This window comes from Syngnathoides biaculeatus, chromosome 2 (genome assembly GCF_019802595.1).
Source record: "Syngnathoides biaculeatus isolate LvHL_M chromosome 2, ASM1980259v1, whole genome shotgun sequence".
In the NCBI taxonomy this organism is placed as follows: domain Eukaryota; kingdom Metazoa; phylum Chordata; class Actinopteri; order Syngnathiformes; family Syngnathidae; genus Syngnathoides; species Syngnathoides biaculeatus.
In genome coordinates, this window is record NC_084641.1 from 22,390,300 (window position 1) to 22,407,466 (window position 17,167).

General features: G+C 41.3%; 1 protein-coding gene across 3 annotated transcripts; it reads right to left on the bottom strand.

The window, feature by feature from the left end:
• Positions 1 to 148: 148 nt before the first annotated feature.
• On the bottom strand, positions 149 to 16,404 carry stk38a (serine/threonine kinase 38a). Of its 3 annotated transcripts, XM_061841214.1 has the most exons (15): positions 16,099 to 16,288; positions 15,904 to 15,975; positions 12,541 to 12,678; positions 11,883 to 11,934; positions 11,666 to 11,788; positions 11,386 to 11,469; positions 11,188 to 11,311; positions 10,933 to 11,087; positions 10,389 to 10,500; positions 9,947 to 10,008; positions 7,042 to 7,159; positions 6,820 to 6,943; positions 5,071 to 5,166; positions 4,449 to 4,543; positions 149 to 2,864 (listed from the first exon to the last, which is right to left on the bottom strand). In XM_061841214.1, exons 3-15 carry the CDS (start codon positions 12,669 to 12,671, stop codon positions 2,728 to 2,730), a joined length of 1,413 nt encoding a protein of 470 aa, XP_061697198.1. In that variant the 5' UTR covers positions 12,672 to 12,678; positions 15,904 to 15,975; positions 16,099 to 16,288; the 3' UTR covers positions 149 to 2,727. The 3 variants fall into 3 exon arrangements, with proteins under 3 accessions (XP_061697198.1, XP_061697189.1, XP_061697179.1); XM_061841205.1 differs by lacking the exons at positions 15,904 to 15,975; positions 16,099 to 16,288 and adding an exon at positions 16,295 to 16,404; XM_061841195.1 differs by lacking the exon at positions 15,904 to 15,975.
• Between the last annotated feature and the right edge of the window lie 763 nt (positions 16,405 to 17,167).

Consider the following 17,167-nt stretch of genomic DNA (forward strand, 5'->3'; position numbering starts at 1 on the left):
CTGAAGTCGCCGTCCGCCATCTTGATACTCCCAAAACAACCATGCCGACCTGTGCGTTAATCACCAGTTTCGTGGATGGGTGAAAACATTTCACAGGTAAGTTAGAAATATTTACTTTGACACTGTTGAAGTTTGAAAAGTTGTTTTTTTTTAATTTCTGATGAGCTTAATTCACTTGAACAAAATTTTGCTTATGGTTGTTGTTGTTCAACGTTCACTCTCTGCTTCACCTTTATAGTCCGACGGTTTTTCGCAAAAAAAAGAGGTCAATATTTTCCCACACTTCATCAGTGGATAAGCAAGAAAACACATTTTCTGTGAAATTTTTGATGACTTTCATAATACAGAGCTATGCAAATGGAATTAAGACTTTGAAATACAAGGAAACAAGTTTAAAAGTCTGAAGTAGGACATCACAGAGACAACAAATAATGCGTTTAGCATGTATTTTTCCTATTACGAGTCCTTATTTCCAAAAATATATCTGACTGACTTAAAATTTCATGTTTTTATTACAAAAAATGCGTAGTTTTTTTGCTATGTTATGAGGATAGTGCTTCACAGCGTATTTTTGGGAAATTTAACGTCACGGAAACCGGGCCCTATGTAATATGCAAGGTTTCTTGGTGGACATGCTGTTATATGCTTTTCCTTTGCATTTAGCCTTTTTTGGCCTACCAAGTCGAATTAAAAATCCTTCATTTTACCAAAACTGAAAAAGTGTCAAGCTCACGCGACCAGTTTTAATTCTACACGACAGACCTTTGAGGAAAAACCCTGCCAAATTTAACCTGTAAACTATGTCCGCCACACGGTTTGGGAGTACAAAGATGGCGGCCAATTGACATACCGCTCGATGTGCTATCCATTTTTTTTTTTTAAAGATCAGTGATTTGAACATGCTTGCACAACTTGAGTTTTTGACTCATTTGGTGACATCCGACCATTCTAAACTAAACATTCAGAACGTTGGGAAAAGTGGAGTTGAGGAGACGGCTCGCGTGTTAAGTGCAGAGTACTTCATTGTCAAATAGCAGAGAAAAGAACAATCAGCATACGGTGGTTTAAATAATTATAATGTACACCCCCCCCCCCGCCACCACTCGCACTTCGAGATGATTACATTAGCAAACATACATCCGAGCATCCTTTGTAACGACACGCTGATCATATCACTGCAACATGGACTCTATAGCTCTGAAGGGGACTAGGCACAATGACTCCAGTAACAGATCACTTCCTTAAAAAAAAAAAAAAAAAAGTACCCGGCCAAAAGGAAAATGTCCACTGAAAGCGTTTCTAAAATACAATGTGCTTATTGTCTTTGTCATATATTACAAGTAATAAACTTTCATACAATTATAAATGGAAGCCAAATTATCTTATAAAAACAGATTAAATGTTGCATGGCAGACGTAAAAATAAAAAAAGGCAATACGATACAAAATACTTTGCAAATGCTAAAAAGGGACATGAGCAAGCTGTTGCGTTTTTTTGAAATGCGACTAAGATGACGTCACGGGACAGAATGTCACAGCTTTGGATCGGGTCGTTTGCGTGTTTTGCTCAAACCTGACTTGTGTGAGCGTGCGTCAAACAATTCGAATCGATTAAATCGGGGGTACTTTAAATAAAGATCGCCTTAAAAGCAAAGACGATTGTGGACATCAATTCAATAACTTGGGCGCGATCCAATAGAAATTACATTTCCTTCCATAATCAGTATCTTATACATTCAAACGATCAGCATTTGGAATTATCGGAGCATATAAAACAGAAGTGTTACACTTCCCGATTACATTCGTTTTAGGAGACAGCATAGCGGATATTGTGGACATGGGAGCGGCCTTCTTTGCCCTCTAATTACAGATCACCAGGGAACGTTACGCCCGTGCGCTTGCCTGGGCCGAGAGCGCGTTTAAAAATAAAAGCGCGTGGCGTGACTCCAGTTTCAACTCGACGCACAAAAGGCCTCGCTTGTGTCCCCGAGAGCGATGGAGAGTCAGCTCGGTTGAGTTAGGACGAGGGACGAAGACGAATTTGAAGGGGATTTTTGGATTAGCGTCCATAGGAATGTTTGTTATTCCACCATTAACTTTTTTTTTTTTTTGGGGGGGGGGGGGGGGGCGGTGGACACCCCTCCCAAAAAGAAATCCCGTTGCCAAAGGATGAGGTCAGACTAGAATATCACATAAGGTGCTCCGTAATGTTAAATTCCCTCGTCATTGTCAAGCAAGTCCTGTATAGAACGACCATTTCCAAGTTACTGTGCAGGGGCACAGGGGGTTGGGGGGTGGGAAGAGGTTCTTGCTGAAGTCTTTGGTTGGCCACCATTCATATTTGGAAAAAAAATAATTCCCTGAAGTGAGCACTCGACGGCTGTTGGGTGTCAACTCAATGCGGAGCAGAGAGGAATAAAGAAAAGGGGGGGGGGGGGGGGAACGGTGCTGGCTTCGAAAGAGGGAACGTGATGTCGCTGGTGTTTGAGTTCAAACCAAATATCCCGCAGCGCCGCTTCCGCCGGCGAAAAGTTCAAGAGAGCAGGAAGACGGCCCTGCTAGCGTCAAAAAGGAGTGAAGACGGAGCGCAAAAAAGGCGGCGATTTTTTTTTTTTTTACAGTGCAAAGCGATCGGCGTAGAGCCCTTTTCCGAAAAAAATTCCTCGTGTCCCTCTGGGAGACGTCAACCTCGTCCACGCCGGAACCGGGACGTGTTGCGTGGGCGGCTTCATCTCTTGGTGGACTTCATGTAGGAAGGGATAGCGCCGCGAGCCGTGAGGCCTTCGAAGCGTTTGTAGGTGTAGTTGATGAACACCCAGTCCTTATTCTTCAGGTCGGCGTCCGAGTGGTTGGAGACTTGAGTGGCTGGATGATGCCGCATTTATGTAAACACAGAACATGTTTTGGAAATTTCTAACTGATCATGACAACAAAACTAAAGTTAAAGAGGACGTGCCGTGGAATTGTGTCTTTATACAAATAGCTTGACTTGACTTTATTTTGCACCCGAACCACCCTGTCACGATTAATAATTCACTAAGGTTCTATTTATTCAGACTTACCGTAATTTCCGGCCTATAAGTCTCAACTTTTTTTCCCACACGCTTTCAACCCTGCGGCTTATGCGGTGATGTGGCTAATTTGTGCATTTTTTCTAACAGCCTCAAGGGGCCACTCGAGTGGAAAAGGTAACAGTCAGACTGGTGGAATATATGTGCCGAGGAAGTGACTTTTACCGTTTTTTTTTTTTTTTCAACCGGCCCTGTTAGAGCTGCGCTAGTGTTAGTCCTGTGCTAGCGTGTTGCTGCCGTGTCTCTGATTTTTTCCGCAGCTGTTTTTTTTTTTTACCGGTATGTTTTTTTTTTTTAACCAGCCCTGTTCATGCTACCGTGATGTTGCTATGTTAAGCTAAGCTAAGGTATTAAAACTTTGAAAACGCTTTGTGTACCGCCTTTCTTTGAAAATATCTCCATTTCAGTGTGGGTACTTGCGGCTTTTACACAAGTATGTATGTACCAAACGGTATTTCCTTTACAAATGTACTGGGCTTTGAGGCTTATAACCAGGCCGGGAATTACGCTAAGTAGAACAGAAAGATAACTGGGACCTCTTTCAAATAAACTTACAAGGTGAAGTCGAACAGAAACAAGCCTAGGCCTGTCACGGCATTATTTTTGTAGGACATTTTGCCCCTAAACTGTTGCAACAATGAAGAATATCGTGCTTTTTTTATTCCTCTGAAATCATAAAAAATAAGCCCAGCCCTCAGGCTGCAGGACTGTGCTGTTGGTTCACTTAAGGTGCTGACACGAACACTCTTTAATAGCACAGTTATACAGTCAGCCCTGAATAAATCTTAAATTCTTTAGCACAGGGCTCAGCAACCTTTTTGAGGATGAGGGCTACTTCGTGAGCACCGATCGTATGAAGGGCTCCTTGACCTGTTTGCGGCAAATTTCAAACTCAGTTCATTACATGTACATAAAATGTTTTTGTTTTAATTTATTGTAGTCAATGACATCACAGGTATTTAAAAAATTTAATTCACGTAAGCAAGTCAGATTCCGAATTTAAAGCACATATAATAGTAATAATTTGTGGCCTATGGTATTTGTAGAACATACCTCGCAGGCGCCTTATATGGTCCTCGCGGGCTACCATTCGCCCGTGGGCACCGCGTTGGTGACCCCTGCTTTAACAAATTTTTTTTTGATCTACCATTTGATATTATTTCAACTTTTACTTTGCAAAGAAAACTTGTTGAAAAGTAATGAAATAAAAATATGCATGGTTTCTCTAACATGAGGAGTAATTGTGATTAATAATCATGATTACAATATTGATTAAAAAAAAAAAAATTGATTATCATTTTGGCGCCGTATCCTGCAGTCGTAGTTCAAGTCCGAGTGGCACGTTTCACATGAGCTAAATGTGTGATTGCAATCATACCTGTTGGCGTGAGGATATCGGAATCGGGGAATTCGTCAAAGTTTGAAGTGTCGTCGATGCTTTTGATCTCAATGGGGATGGCGGCCGGCCTTTCTCTGCAGAGCCAAGATGGTTCTCATGTTAATACATTTTGCATCGCATAACTCCTTCAGTATGTGATGTACAACTACTCGGAATGTATCAGCTTACGTCAGGAGTACGACTCTTACACAAGACATAAAGTACAATAGTGTTGTGCGTCTTTGCCCGTTCCTGTGTGGCGTCTTTTTCTCCGAACGTGGCCTTTAAATAGCAGGCACGTGCTTTCCACCCACCGGATGTGCAAGTCATTCGACTAAGATGAAAATCATTTGCTTGTTTTGATACACATGTTAGATTACACAACCACGCAAATGTATAAAGTAGATCAACAGAAGAACAAATTTAAAGCGTATGTTTTTAATTTAAAGTGAGAATTATTTTCCATGATGCATTCAATAAAATTAGAGATATTGGAAATTTCAAAACGCTCACATTTCTTGTCTTAACCAACCAAACAGCTGATCTTCACATTTGTAGCTTGTTTATATTGTGTACATTTTTGTAGGCACTTTTGATCAATTATGAAGTGAACGGTCGCAACCTGATATGGTCGTAGTCCACGCCCTCAAAGAACGGATTCGACTTGATTTCCTCCACACCAGCTGCACCAGTCCTGTGCTCCTCTTCACAGCAGAACCTGCATCCCCCCCCAAAAAAAAAACAAAAACACTCAATGTGTTAGTTTTTGATTATAATTTTTCAGGGCGATATATTTTACCCAAAAACTCTCATGAAGAACATTGTCGATGGATGTGACACATTACAGCGTAATAATTCAACGGGATCCTTATTACTGAACTTGAAAAATATATTGAACATTCACATTCTAATATAAAACAGACTAACAACTAAAATGTCAGGGTGCGTTCTCACACAAAAAATGCATTTGTACAATTGAAAAATTTGACACAGACTAATAAAGTACCCACAATGTCTTCAAAAGCAATATGGTGCACTGGCCAAGTTAATTATGCAAAAGTGCAAAGCATTACAACATTAATAACAGCACCGCAAGTAGACCAAAGCAGCACATTTTAATTTAAAATCTATATTGCTTTTCAACAGGCTGCAGCTGTTCTTGAAACGATGCTTGTCAATATGTTCATTGGCTGCATCTCTTACGATACTCAGTAACATTATGCTGTATATAATGCGAGGATACATGCACCAAACACGTTGTCACGTTTGCATATGCATTGCTGGGAAAAAGAGATCCAAAATTGCAAAGTATAGAAATGGAAAAGTTTTATTCCTCCAATGGCTGCCCATGCAAGTATAGACACCTCTATCTAAAATACACCATTTAGAAATGAGTTCACAGACAGTATGTGACCAAATTAGCCACACTAGAACCCTGCCTTGTCAACAAAAAAGACATACGCTGAATTTCCACTACCACAATTTCCAACCTACAGAGCACACAGGATTATAAAAGTCACCCAGTACATTTGGAAAGGAAATCCCATTTGGTACATACATAAAACGCACCTGTGTAAAAGCTGCAAGTGGCCGCATTGAAACCCACATTGAAACACGAGATATTTACAAAGAAAGACCGTACACACAAAGATTTTTCAAAGTTGTAATACCTTATCTTACTGTAAAAACAGCAACAAGACGGTAGCACAAACTGGGCTGGTTTAAAAAAAAAAAAAATACCAAAAAAAAAAAAAAAAAAACAGCTACACAGCAGCAACATGGTAGCACAGCACTAATAGATCTCGTTAAAAAAAAAGCATATCTAAATCACTGAGACAGGGCAGTAAAACAGTAGCAACACCCTAGTGCAGCGCTAACACGGCCGGTTTAAAAAAAAAAAAAAAAACATACCGGTAAAAGTCACTGAGACACGGCAATAACACACCAGTATCCCAGTAGCACATTGCTAACAGAGCCAGTTAAAAAAAAAAAAAACCATACTGGTAAAAGTCACTTCCTCGGCACATATATTCCACCGGTCTCACTCTTACCTTTTCCACACAAGTGCCCCCTTGCAGCTGTTAGAAAAAATGCACTAACTAGCCGCATCACCTCATAAATCCCAGGATTGAAAGCGTGTGAAAAAAAAGTCGCATTTTATAGGCCGGATATTACACTAATTCACAGCATTCCGTCTTCAGACGCAGACTGATTTTACTTTGTGTTTCTCTGCTCACTTTTGTGTGCCCCAGACACAAAACACACATCAAATGAGATGCCGGAATAACAAGTGGCACCAAGGAACTCTGAGCCCCGCAAGCCGTCACATGCAGCACGGCTATGGCCGAAGTGACGAAATGAGCCGTCCTACCTGAGGATGAGGTCTTTGGCCTTTTCTGAAATTGGCACTTCTGGCGGAAAAATGAGCGTCTCCCGCCAGTTCATCACTTTTCTGTACGTCTCCTGAGGTGTCTCCGAACAAAATGGTGGATAACCTGAAAAAAACCCAAAGAACGCACACCCATAACATGCACTAGTGCTACCTTATCTAGCCTGATCCCCAACTTGACAGAGGGTCACGTGATGATCTTACCTATTAGCATTTCATACATGATGACACCTAGACTCCACCAATCACAAAGCTTGTTGTAGCCATTCTGCATAAAAACCTCCGGAGCAATATAGTCTGGTGTTCCCACGGTGGAGAATGCCTGAGGTAGGAGAGTTTAAGTGACTAAACATCGACATAAGATGGAGCTGAACGTCTTACCACCATTAAAATTATGAATTACAGTAATCTTGTGTACGTGAACCCATATATAACACGCACCCCTAAAGTTCACCTGAAAATTCTGGAGAACCCGTCTACATATGTATAATGCATTTTTACAATGTAAGATTTTGCTTCTACCCATATAATCAAAACATGATCTGTATTTTGTGATTTTTTTTTCAATAAATTATACTGAAGTTAAGGGCCTTTTTTGGGAACACGTAATATTTGCTTATTTTGAAGCTCACAGCCATCCATCCATCCATCCATCCATCCATCCATCCATCCATCCATCCATCCAGGTCGCAGGAGTCCTGCAGAATGTGCCAGCTAACCACATCCCGGACTGGTAACCAGTCAGTCACAAGGTACTTATCGACACTGACTGAAGTATTGAACCCACGCTAACCCTGCCAAATTCAGGCGTGTGTACCGCTACACCATCAGTGAAGCCCCAATCACAGCTTTATTTTTATTTAGTAAGTGGGAAAATAGTTATGCTCACATGTTTAATGACCCAGGAAGAATTTGTAATGTGTACAATTTTGTACAAAAAACACATGATTACGGCGACAGTGATGCAGCTGTAGAGCGTTGGCCTAACAGTTCTGAGGACCCCGGTTCAAATCCTGGCCATGCCTGTGTGGAGTTTGCATGATTTGAACCCTGGTCATCAGAACTGCGAGGCAGACGCTCTAACAAGTTGATCCACCGTGCCGTCTCCTTTGTGTCTCCTATACTTTTTTTTTTAATGCAAATGACAGCTTGTACACATGAATGACCGAATAAAGAAAAATTTAAATGTCCTTCTAAGCCAGGGTGGTCAGTACTCCTTTGTTTACAATGGAATATTGATGTACCAACATCTTAAGCTGTGAATGCTCAATGCAAGAGATTAATCAGGGGTGCCCAGACTTTTTCTCACGCAAAGATCTACTTTCCAAGCAGCCAGCCTCTTGCAAGCTACCGACAGGGCGTGGGGGGATGATGCTCCCAAGTCGTTTTAAGGTTAATGTTATGTTGCCGCCTATATTTAAGATACAGAATTAGCCTTTTTGTGCATTGTATTGTTTGTGCTTTCATCCTGGATCAGACTGTGCCAAGGTGGAATTTGAAAATGACACACCATCTCAACCTGCACTTTCTACTTTGGCTTCAGACCAGACCTTTCCCACTTGAAAAGAGAAAATCTCATCCAGTTTAACCAAATTTTCTTCGATTCTTCACATACTCCGACAGTCATTGCGTCTTAAAACAGCAGCATTTCTTTTTTAACTTTCTCCATTAATATCAAAAGTAAACATAAGCAGCATGTCTTGCTTGTCTTTGCTCTACGTTGCCCAGACTGTGTTGCTAACTAAAGCAGCGGTGGTGGACGCTGTCATTATAAAACACATTGATGGGGTGCGTAAGTCCTGTAACATTTGTAATTATGAGTATACGTCTTTAAGATCGGGGATGGGGGGCGGGTGTAAGGTAGACTACAAAAAAGAAAGTGTGGCGAAGCAGCAGTCATTGTTAGAGAAAGTTCCTGGTGGTGCCTAAAAGAAACCAATGGCTTCTTCTTTTTTTTACAGTACATATGTTAATTATGCCGCTGGATGTAACAACCAGTCATCCCTCACTCATTGAATCACATTGCAAAATGCCACAAACTGAATAGCTGTATGTCATACTTTCAATTTGCATTGGATTTTTTTTGTTTTTGTTTGCACACATCACAGAATATCTCCAGAGACTGCATCAGCGGTGCACAACATTGGCTGACGTCTTTTTTTTTTTTTTTTTTTGGGGCACGCCGTTCTGCGATCGACCAAGACTGCCTCGCGATCAACACATTGAGCACCCCTGTTGTAAATTGTGTTACGGTGCCATCCTTGCATTTGCTCATTTGAATATTACTTGAGCCCTATTGACACTGAAGCTTGGCTTGGTCATGAACATGTTCCAAGCTTCCAGATGGGCCAAAATAATTTGCCGTGTTTCTCTAATGGACACATTATGGTTTAATGTTTGTATCCAACTAGTTGAGTCTCTAGACTCGACACGAAAACATTCCCAAGACTGCTCTCTTTAGAAGTGTGTCTGTGTTTGTGTGTGGTTAAATTGCCCAGTGGCGGTTTCAGCCAATGTAAGCAGATATCCATTAAATTTTTTCAGGTTCCAGGACAAGTGGCACTTATGTGATTGATTGGTAAAATTATTAACGTGGCGGCAGAGTGTTTTTGTTTGTGTTAGCAATATGTCCGTGTGCTGCAAAAATGGTTTCATTGTTTTGGGCTTTATTTTGCACACTCTGGGCTCTGCTTTCACTCGTAGAAGCCAGAACACACGCCCAGCCACACTGAGGCCACTGGTCGTCATTCCAAAAAAGCTACACTATGCAATTTGCCCTGCAGAATATGGGAGGGAACGGATGAGATGGCCAGCAAGTAAAGTGGCATGATTTTGGCAAAGCAGTAACAATCCTGTGGAAAAATGTCATTCATTCTTGATCATTGGGTTAATTTGACAAACACACATCATAGATACATGTTATTTAGACTTGGGTGTATTAAACTAAACTTCTTACTAAATTGTTTTAAAATGTGACAAAAAGGCATTTCTCCCTTAAGACCACCAGTATGTACGCAGCTGTTGTGGCACTGAAATTCACTTTATGTAAACTAAATGGGAAGTTATTGTATGGTGTGCATGCAGAGTAACTGTGCTTCCTTGTTCATACCAACTGCCTCCTGTTTCTCTTCCAGGTCTCTGCTTTTCTCTTGGAGTTCATGTTCTGGAAGGCTGTTGGAAGACAATCTGTTTTTATTACAACGCTTTTACAGCGGGGAAACCCCCGACCCCCACCCCTCAAAACAGACAGCAGCCTACCAAATAGCTCATGACCAATAACCATAAGGAGAAACATTTTGTAAAATGTATACAAAGTTATTATGATACTTTATAAAGGTTATTAAAAAAAAACATTTGGATTAATTTTTGAACTACTGCTGCAGTGAATAAAGAAAAAAATTCTGATTGGCGGTCTCAAACTGTTTCAAATACTGTACACATAATTTATAGCGGTTGCTAATAAATTGCTCAAGCAGACAATAATTATGCAATTGTTTATATATACAAATGTATTATGTAATTGACATTGCAAAAGGAAGAGGTTGCCTGACTTTGTTTACTGAGGTCACTGGGCAGGCTATGGTTCAGGTTCTTGTAGAAGTCTGTCCGATGCGCTCTCTTCAGTCCCGTGCACAGTCCAAAGTCAGACAGCTTTACGTGACCCTGAAACGTTAACATATGGGGCATTTATTTAAGCTTTAGACACGTTTATGGTTTCATTTCAAGTATGAGCGATTCAATTAATTTGACTGTGTTGCAAATGTTTTAAGTGATTTCTTTTCACAGCTTCCGTAACGCTAAACGCTCCCTTGCTGATGTTCACCGCTTGCACTAACAACATAGCTGCAAACAGAGAGGAGCTACTTAGCAAAGTCAGTGCTGGGGGTGGGTGTTGTGTTACTTTTCAAAAAGACAGCCAGCCAAGCAGCTCATTTTCAATGTTAATTTATTGAAAAAAAAAAAAAACAAAACAAAACGTGTTGACGTGTGTTTATCACTTTAAACTCCCAACACTGTAGTAGGTAATACCAATCTCTATTGCGCATGTGCGCTTGAAAGGGCAAATGACAAGACAAACAATGTTTCATAACTCACCCTGGAGTCCAGCAGGAGGTTGTCTGGCTTGATGTCTCTGTGGATGAAGCCCAGCTGATGAATGGAATCGATGGCCAGCACAGTCTCCGCAATGTAGAACTGAGTGGCCTCTTCTGTCAGCGTGTCCTTCTTCATCAGGAGAGTCATCATGTCTCCTGGAAGGGTGACGGCCAAGTGCCAAACACACTCACGTTTTTCCTTCTTCACTTTTATTAATGATGCTTGGTTCTGTAAAGTTGTCGACAACGCTCTTACCTCCAGGGAGGAACTCCATGATGAGATAGAGGTTCATCTTATCCTGGAAGCTGTAGAACATCTTGACCACCCACAGGCTGTCTGCCTCCACCAGGATGTCTCGCTCTGCACGTATGTGACCCACCTGGCGCAAAAAAAAAAAACAATTAAAAGCAATGACGCCAGAGTAGTACCAACGCTGCCTAAATTTCACCTTACCTGTTCTTTTTCCAGCATGTCAGCTTTGCGAAGGATCTTCATGGCGTAGACGTGGCCAGTGTCCTTCTTCTGCACCAGACGCACCTGCAAAAAAATTGAGACAAAACGCTGCTGATACGAGCCACATGAGCACTACAGCTGATTTTATGTGGCCTCAGTGTGGGGTATTTGCAGATGTCACTGAAAAGCTCTTCTTAGTCAGTGTTCGTCCAAACAGAGAAAGCTGACTCGATCTACAATCGCTTCCAAAAGTCAATTATTTGTGAACTCGTGCTTTTACCTCTCCAAAGGCTCCACGGCCGATCACCTTGAGGGACTCAAAGTCTTCCAGACCGAGTCGGGTACGCTTTAAACGAAGAAAGTCTGACTCTTTCCTTGCATGCTCCGTACGCCGGCGACTTTTCTGTAAAAACGACATTGTTGTCAGCAGAGACATACAACACCAGACAACAACAGTTTGTTTTAATTCTGTGACTTCAAATCATGTTATCACTCACTTCTTCGTCAGCCAGGCCTTCTTGATCCATCACCTTCTCCAGTTTCTTTTGCCTGAGACAACAATTTGACTTATGTTTTACTACAGTCAAGACTACCAGATACAATATTTTACACTGAATGATACAACGATGAGGAATTTAATTGCAGAGACACTGGATACAAATATACAGGTAGTATATCAGTTCACCTCCCTGCTCCCCTTCTTACATTTTGTGTCACAGATTTGAAGTAGTAAGCATTAAGTCTGTCATTATTAAAACTGAAATTTCTTTGAATAGTCATACAAACTTCTGAACGAACATCTTTTTTGACATTCAGGGACATGAAACAGACTTCATGTCTCAAGTAAAGATCATAAAAAGGCTGTTTTTTTCCCCCTACTCTTGCTTAACAACTAGTCTAAGGTTTTTAAATCAAGATCGCTCATCACACTCAAGTTTGTTCCACCTAAAGGGTTCCCTGCGAAACATTTGGCACACCGCTTGAACACTTGCGCTCCGTCATGAGTACATTTATAGTTTAACCTGCCCGACCATGAGTGGCAGAGCAAAGTTATCTTGGAATTGGATGTTTGTTTGTTTTTTTAAATCAGCACAAAACTATTCTGAGACACTGATTCCAAGTAGTACAAATAGTTTAACTGGCCGCCAATTTTACCTCATTTCTCTTTCCTCGTGCTGGGCAATGAGGTTGCTGTAGAAGTTCTCGAGGGTCACCTTGGCCATGGTGACACGTTCCTTGGTGTGGTTACTCATGGAGGAGCATGAGCTCTGGCCCGTCATTGCCATGCTTTACCTGAACCAAGACACACACGCACAAACGAGGTGAGGTGGATTTGCATCCGTCGTGAATGAGAGAGCCAAAAACCAGATCAGTTCTTACCGCATCGAGTCTGAGAAAAACTAAATTATGATATCACACGAACACTGATGCATAAAAAGAGGAAGGAAAGCGACATGGATTGTGACAGAACAGTTATGATGACACAATAAGGAAATGTGCAAGAACAAGGTGGAGTCACCCGGTGTACATACACTCCTCTCCAAAAGTCTTGAAATGCCGTCAATTCGTTTGTTTTAATTATAAAATGAAGAGATTTGAGTTTCAGATCAAAAGATGAACAAGAAAAGAAGTTCATAATTGCAGATTTTATTTCTTTGTATTTACATCTAGATGTGTTAATCTCAGACAGAGCACATTTAGTTTGACGCTACACACTTTTGAAGTAAACAAAATCATTGCAACAGACATTATTAAATGAACATTTAATATTTGGTGGCATAACCCTTCCGAGCGACGACTCCAAGCCTGTGACCCATTGACTTCATGAGACCGTTGCATTTTTTTTGAAATGCTTTTCCTGGCCCATACTGCAGCCTCTTTCAGTTCTTCTTTTTATGATAAACGTTCTCATGATTAGTTTGGATGCATTTTTCTGTGTATTGCCGGACAAAATGGTTTCATAGACTTCAGAACTCACTCTGCTGCTGCCATCGTTAAGTTACATCATCAGCGAAAACTAGTGAACCTGTTCCAGAAGCTGCCATGCAGGCACAAGCCATGTGTGTTTTGGATCATAAGCAGATTCTTTATTTGTCTATATTTTGGCATAGGTTACATCAGTCCATAAAACTTTGCTCCAAAACCTTTGTGGCTTTATGTCTTTGCAACATCCAACCTTCCAATTCTTTTCGCTGATGACTGGTTTGCATGTTGTGGTACGGCCTGGATCTTTATTCTCTCCAAAATCTTCTTTGAATACTGGATTGTGATACCTTCATCCCTTTCCTATGCATTTTGCCAATGATGTCACTGTCGTCTTTGGGTGGTTCTTCACATCTCTCGCAATGTTTCTGTTATCAACTGCTGTTGTTACCCTTGGACGACCTGTTTGATGTCGGTTTTTCAGTACACCAGCATTTTTTTTTCCAGGACAATCCAAATTGTTCAATTAGCTAGTCCCAGTGTTTGTGCAATACCATTGATTAATTTTCTCTCTTCTTTCAGCTTCAAATTTTTTTCCCCCCTCCCATAGACATCTCACTGGTCTTCGTGTTTGAAAGCAAATGCAGTTTTCACAGGTGAAAACTTAAACCAAAAACAAGTACTATGTAATTTTTAAATAATGAAGCTAAAAGTCAACACCTGATCAACTAGAAACACCCATCAGTTACTTTTTTTTTTTTTTTTACACCTGTCCTGTTCCATCTGCATGGGCTTGGTGAATGGCAAAACAGGTTTTCTGTGCAACAGAGGAGTTTGGAAGAACTCCTGATTTCTCCCTTTTTCTCATTACTGTTTATTTAAAATGCAATGGACAGAACAGATTTTAAGGGGACAGCCAAAGGGACAGCGTGGCCAAGGGGAATAGAGGAGCGAACCACAAAACAACAATATTTACTCTATATATTTGAACATAAATAATATTACTACAGTCAAATTGTGTTCAAATTTGCAGACGGGTGAGGCAGGCACCTGGTGAGAACATGCAGTAGCTAACCAAGGGAAAAAAGGTAACCAGGAGAGAGATGAGCGATGACAGACAAAGCCATGAGGACAGGATGTGGGAAACGAGCAAGGCAGTGTTGCTGACAGGTGCTCTGGTGGGATCGTTTCAGTGTAAGAACCTGTGAGTTGATGTATTCATATAATGAGTTACTAGTCGTCCCACCACAGGCAATTCAAGCTTATAGCGTGCTATAATTTATCAGTGAATAAACACCATATCACATGCATGTTAGTTGTACGGTGTAGGGAGTTGCTTATCCAGCACATTGAGGCAAGACAGGGGGGTGGGGGCAAGCCTGCCTGACTAAGGGGACGGCACCCCATATCCCAGATACCCCAACCAAAAGCATGACGACCAGTCCCAGATGTCACACGTTCCAATACTTATAATCGAAAAATGGGTGGGTTCACACAAAAGGTGCTCTGTTGTTGTTGAACACATCTACATGTAAATAACGTGAAATAAAAGCTGGAATACTGAATTTTTGTCGCATTCTCATCTTTTTTGTTGTGAAACGCAAAACAAAGCAATTGACCTTGCTGTTCCAATACTTTGAGAGAGAACTGTAATGTTTGGTCACAACAGTTTTATGAACGGTACAAAAGCACACAAAGAAATGCCTCCAGTTGTTATCAAAATTGAGTCTTGGCCAACGTAGATTTTGAGGTAATTAAATCACCACTGGGCGGCACTGCTGAAAATTGTTGGCCTCACAGTTCTGAGGTCTGGAATTTGGGGACTCTGGTTTCCTCCCACATCCCAAAAACATGCAACATTAATTGGACTGTATGTCTCAATGTGCCCTACGATTGGCTGACAACCAGTTCAGGGTGTACCCCGCCTCCTGCCCGTTGACAGCTGGGATAGGCTCCAGCCCTCCCCGCGACCCTTGTGAGCATAAGCGGCTAAGAAAATGGATGGATGTAGACAAGAGACCATACACAAGATACATGGGCTATTTCTTAGCATGCATGGTTTTGGACTGTTAGAGGAAGCCCGGTAGTTTTTAGCTAGTTATATCGACAGCATTAAAACAGTAAGGAATGTAATTGTCACACCACACTTACGGAAAAAACAAACAAACAAAACAAAGGCGAACATATTTGGACAAATTTGTCCTTAGGTCAACTCACAATCTCTCTACAATTAAACCCATTCTCCAATTCATATATATCCGGAAACACTTTCAGACATTAGAAAATAGTTTAGAGAGACGAAATATCACGCATGTCACGTAAAAAAAAAAAAAAAAAAAGGGACCTCCATGGAATGACATTAGATTTGGATGGAGTCACGCGTGACTAACTCAACTCGCCCAAAAATAAAGAGCAGTACGTCGAGACGTAGCATCACCTCCCAGGCTGTAGCTGCTGGGACAAAAAAAAAAAAAAAAAAAAAAAAAAAAAGGAACGGACATACCACGAAAACACGATTGAACTTCTGGGCAATTGTATATTTTCAAGCGACTCCGTGGCTGCCTTTCAAGCAACCATTTCAGAGATAACTGTTACCTGCTAGCCTTAGCTGCTAACCTTCTGAAGTTCCAAACTCTGTCAAGTTGGCAAGCGTAAGAACGGAGCAGTCTATAAAATAAAGTACAAGGTTTTACGTCTCGCTCAGCGTCTGGTAACTCGCTTCAAAGTTTCGAAAAGTCTTAACATATCCGCATTTAAAAAAAACAAAAACAAAAAAAACAAAATCAACACCTTGATGGCAGTTAGCTGCCCTCGTTAGCCACGTATTTGCTCAAGAAGATCGAGAGGTCTGCTGTACAGAGACTTTTAAAACAACAGCTTCGCGAAGCGAAACGGAACGAGTAACGTAATTCGAAAGCGTCGGCCAAGTCGGAAGTTGTTTGCCTTTGAAGGAAAGTTGAAAGGTCGCTCTTTGATCGCCCATTACCTTTCGGGAAGGTGTTGTGGCTGCCGCTTCTTCCTCTACTGAACAGCGCCCAATGGCTCACCAGCGGCGTAGAGGCAGCGAGACCTCTAGTGGTCAAAAATACGAAGCCGCAATCTGCAGCCTTCACGGGGTGAGGGGCGTAGTTATCTGCTCAAGGACGCGAAGATTACACTTTCAACGTCAATTTTGAATAATCTAGGGATCCTGACCGACATGACTCCAGTAGCGTTAACAACCTCACGCTGTATACAATGATAGTATACTAACTATTTAAGTGTAATGCATTTTAATTTAATTTGAGTTCAGTTGTATTTTCTTGTAGGTGAGCGCTATATTAATGTTCAAACCTAGTTGTCGAATGATGTTACAATAGCTTCTATTATTTCTTTCATCATCATTGTAGTACTTGAATCAAGGTAATTTTGGGGTGGTTGGCCTACTTCATGTAATGAGTTTGAGAAGCACTGTTTGAGATGATTGATGAAAAAATATCACTGAAGCTGTTGGCTCGTGTCCCTCCCCCTTCATCAATTTTATAATATCAATAACAAGTGAGTGAAACGGTGGTGGAGCTGTAGAATGTTGGCCTGTGTGGAGTTTGCATGTTTTCTTCGGGCACTCCAGTTTCCTCCCACATCACAAAAACATGCATCAATTGGAGACTCTAAATTGCCCATTGGTGTGATTTTGAGTGCGACTGTTGTCTGTCTCAATGTGCCCTGCGATTGGCTGGCAACCAGTTTAGGGTGTACCTCACCTCCTGGCAGAGGACAGCTGGGATAGGCTCCAGCACTCCTGGGACCCTTGAGAGGATAAGCGGCTCAGAAAATGGATGAATAACAGGTGAAATGTTTCAAATCATACCCTGCACTG

Excerpts from the sequence above, each read along its gene's own strand:
- stk38a (XM_061841205.1), bottom strand. The coding sequence starts at position 12,671 with ATGGCAATGACGGGCCAGAGCTCATGCTCCTCCATGAGTAACCACACC. Across the intron at positions 10,501-10,932 it reads ACCTCCTGCTGGACTCCAGG|GGTCACGTAAAGCTGTCTGA; the intron begins GTGAGTTATGAA and ends TTAACGTTTCAG. Across the intron at positions 7,160-9,946 it reads AGAGAAACAGGAGGCAGTTG|GCATTCTCCACCGTGGGAAC; the intron begins GTATGAACAAGG and ends CTCCTACCTCAG.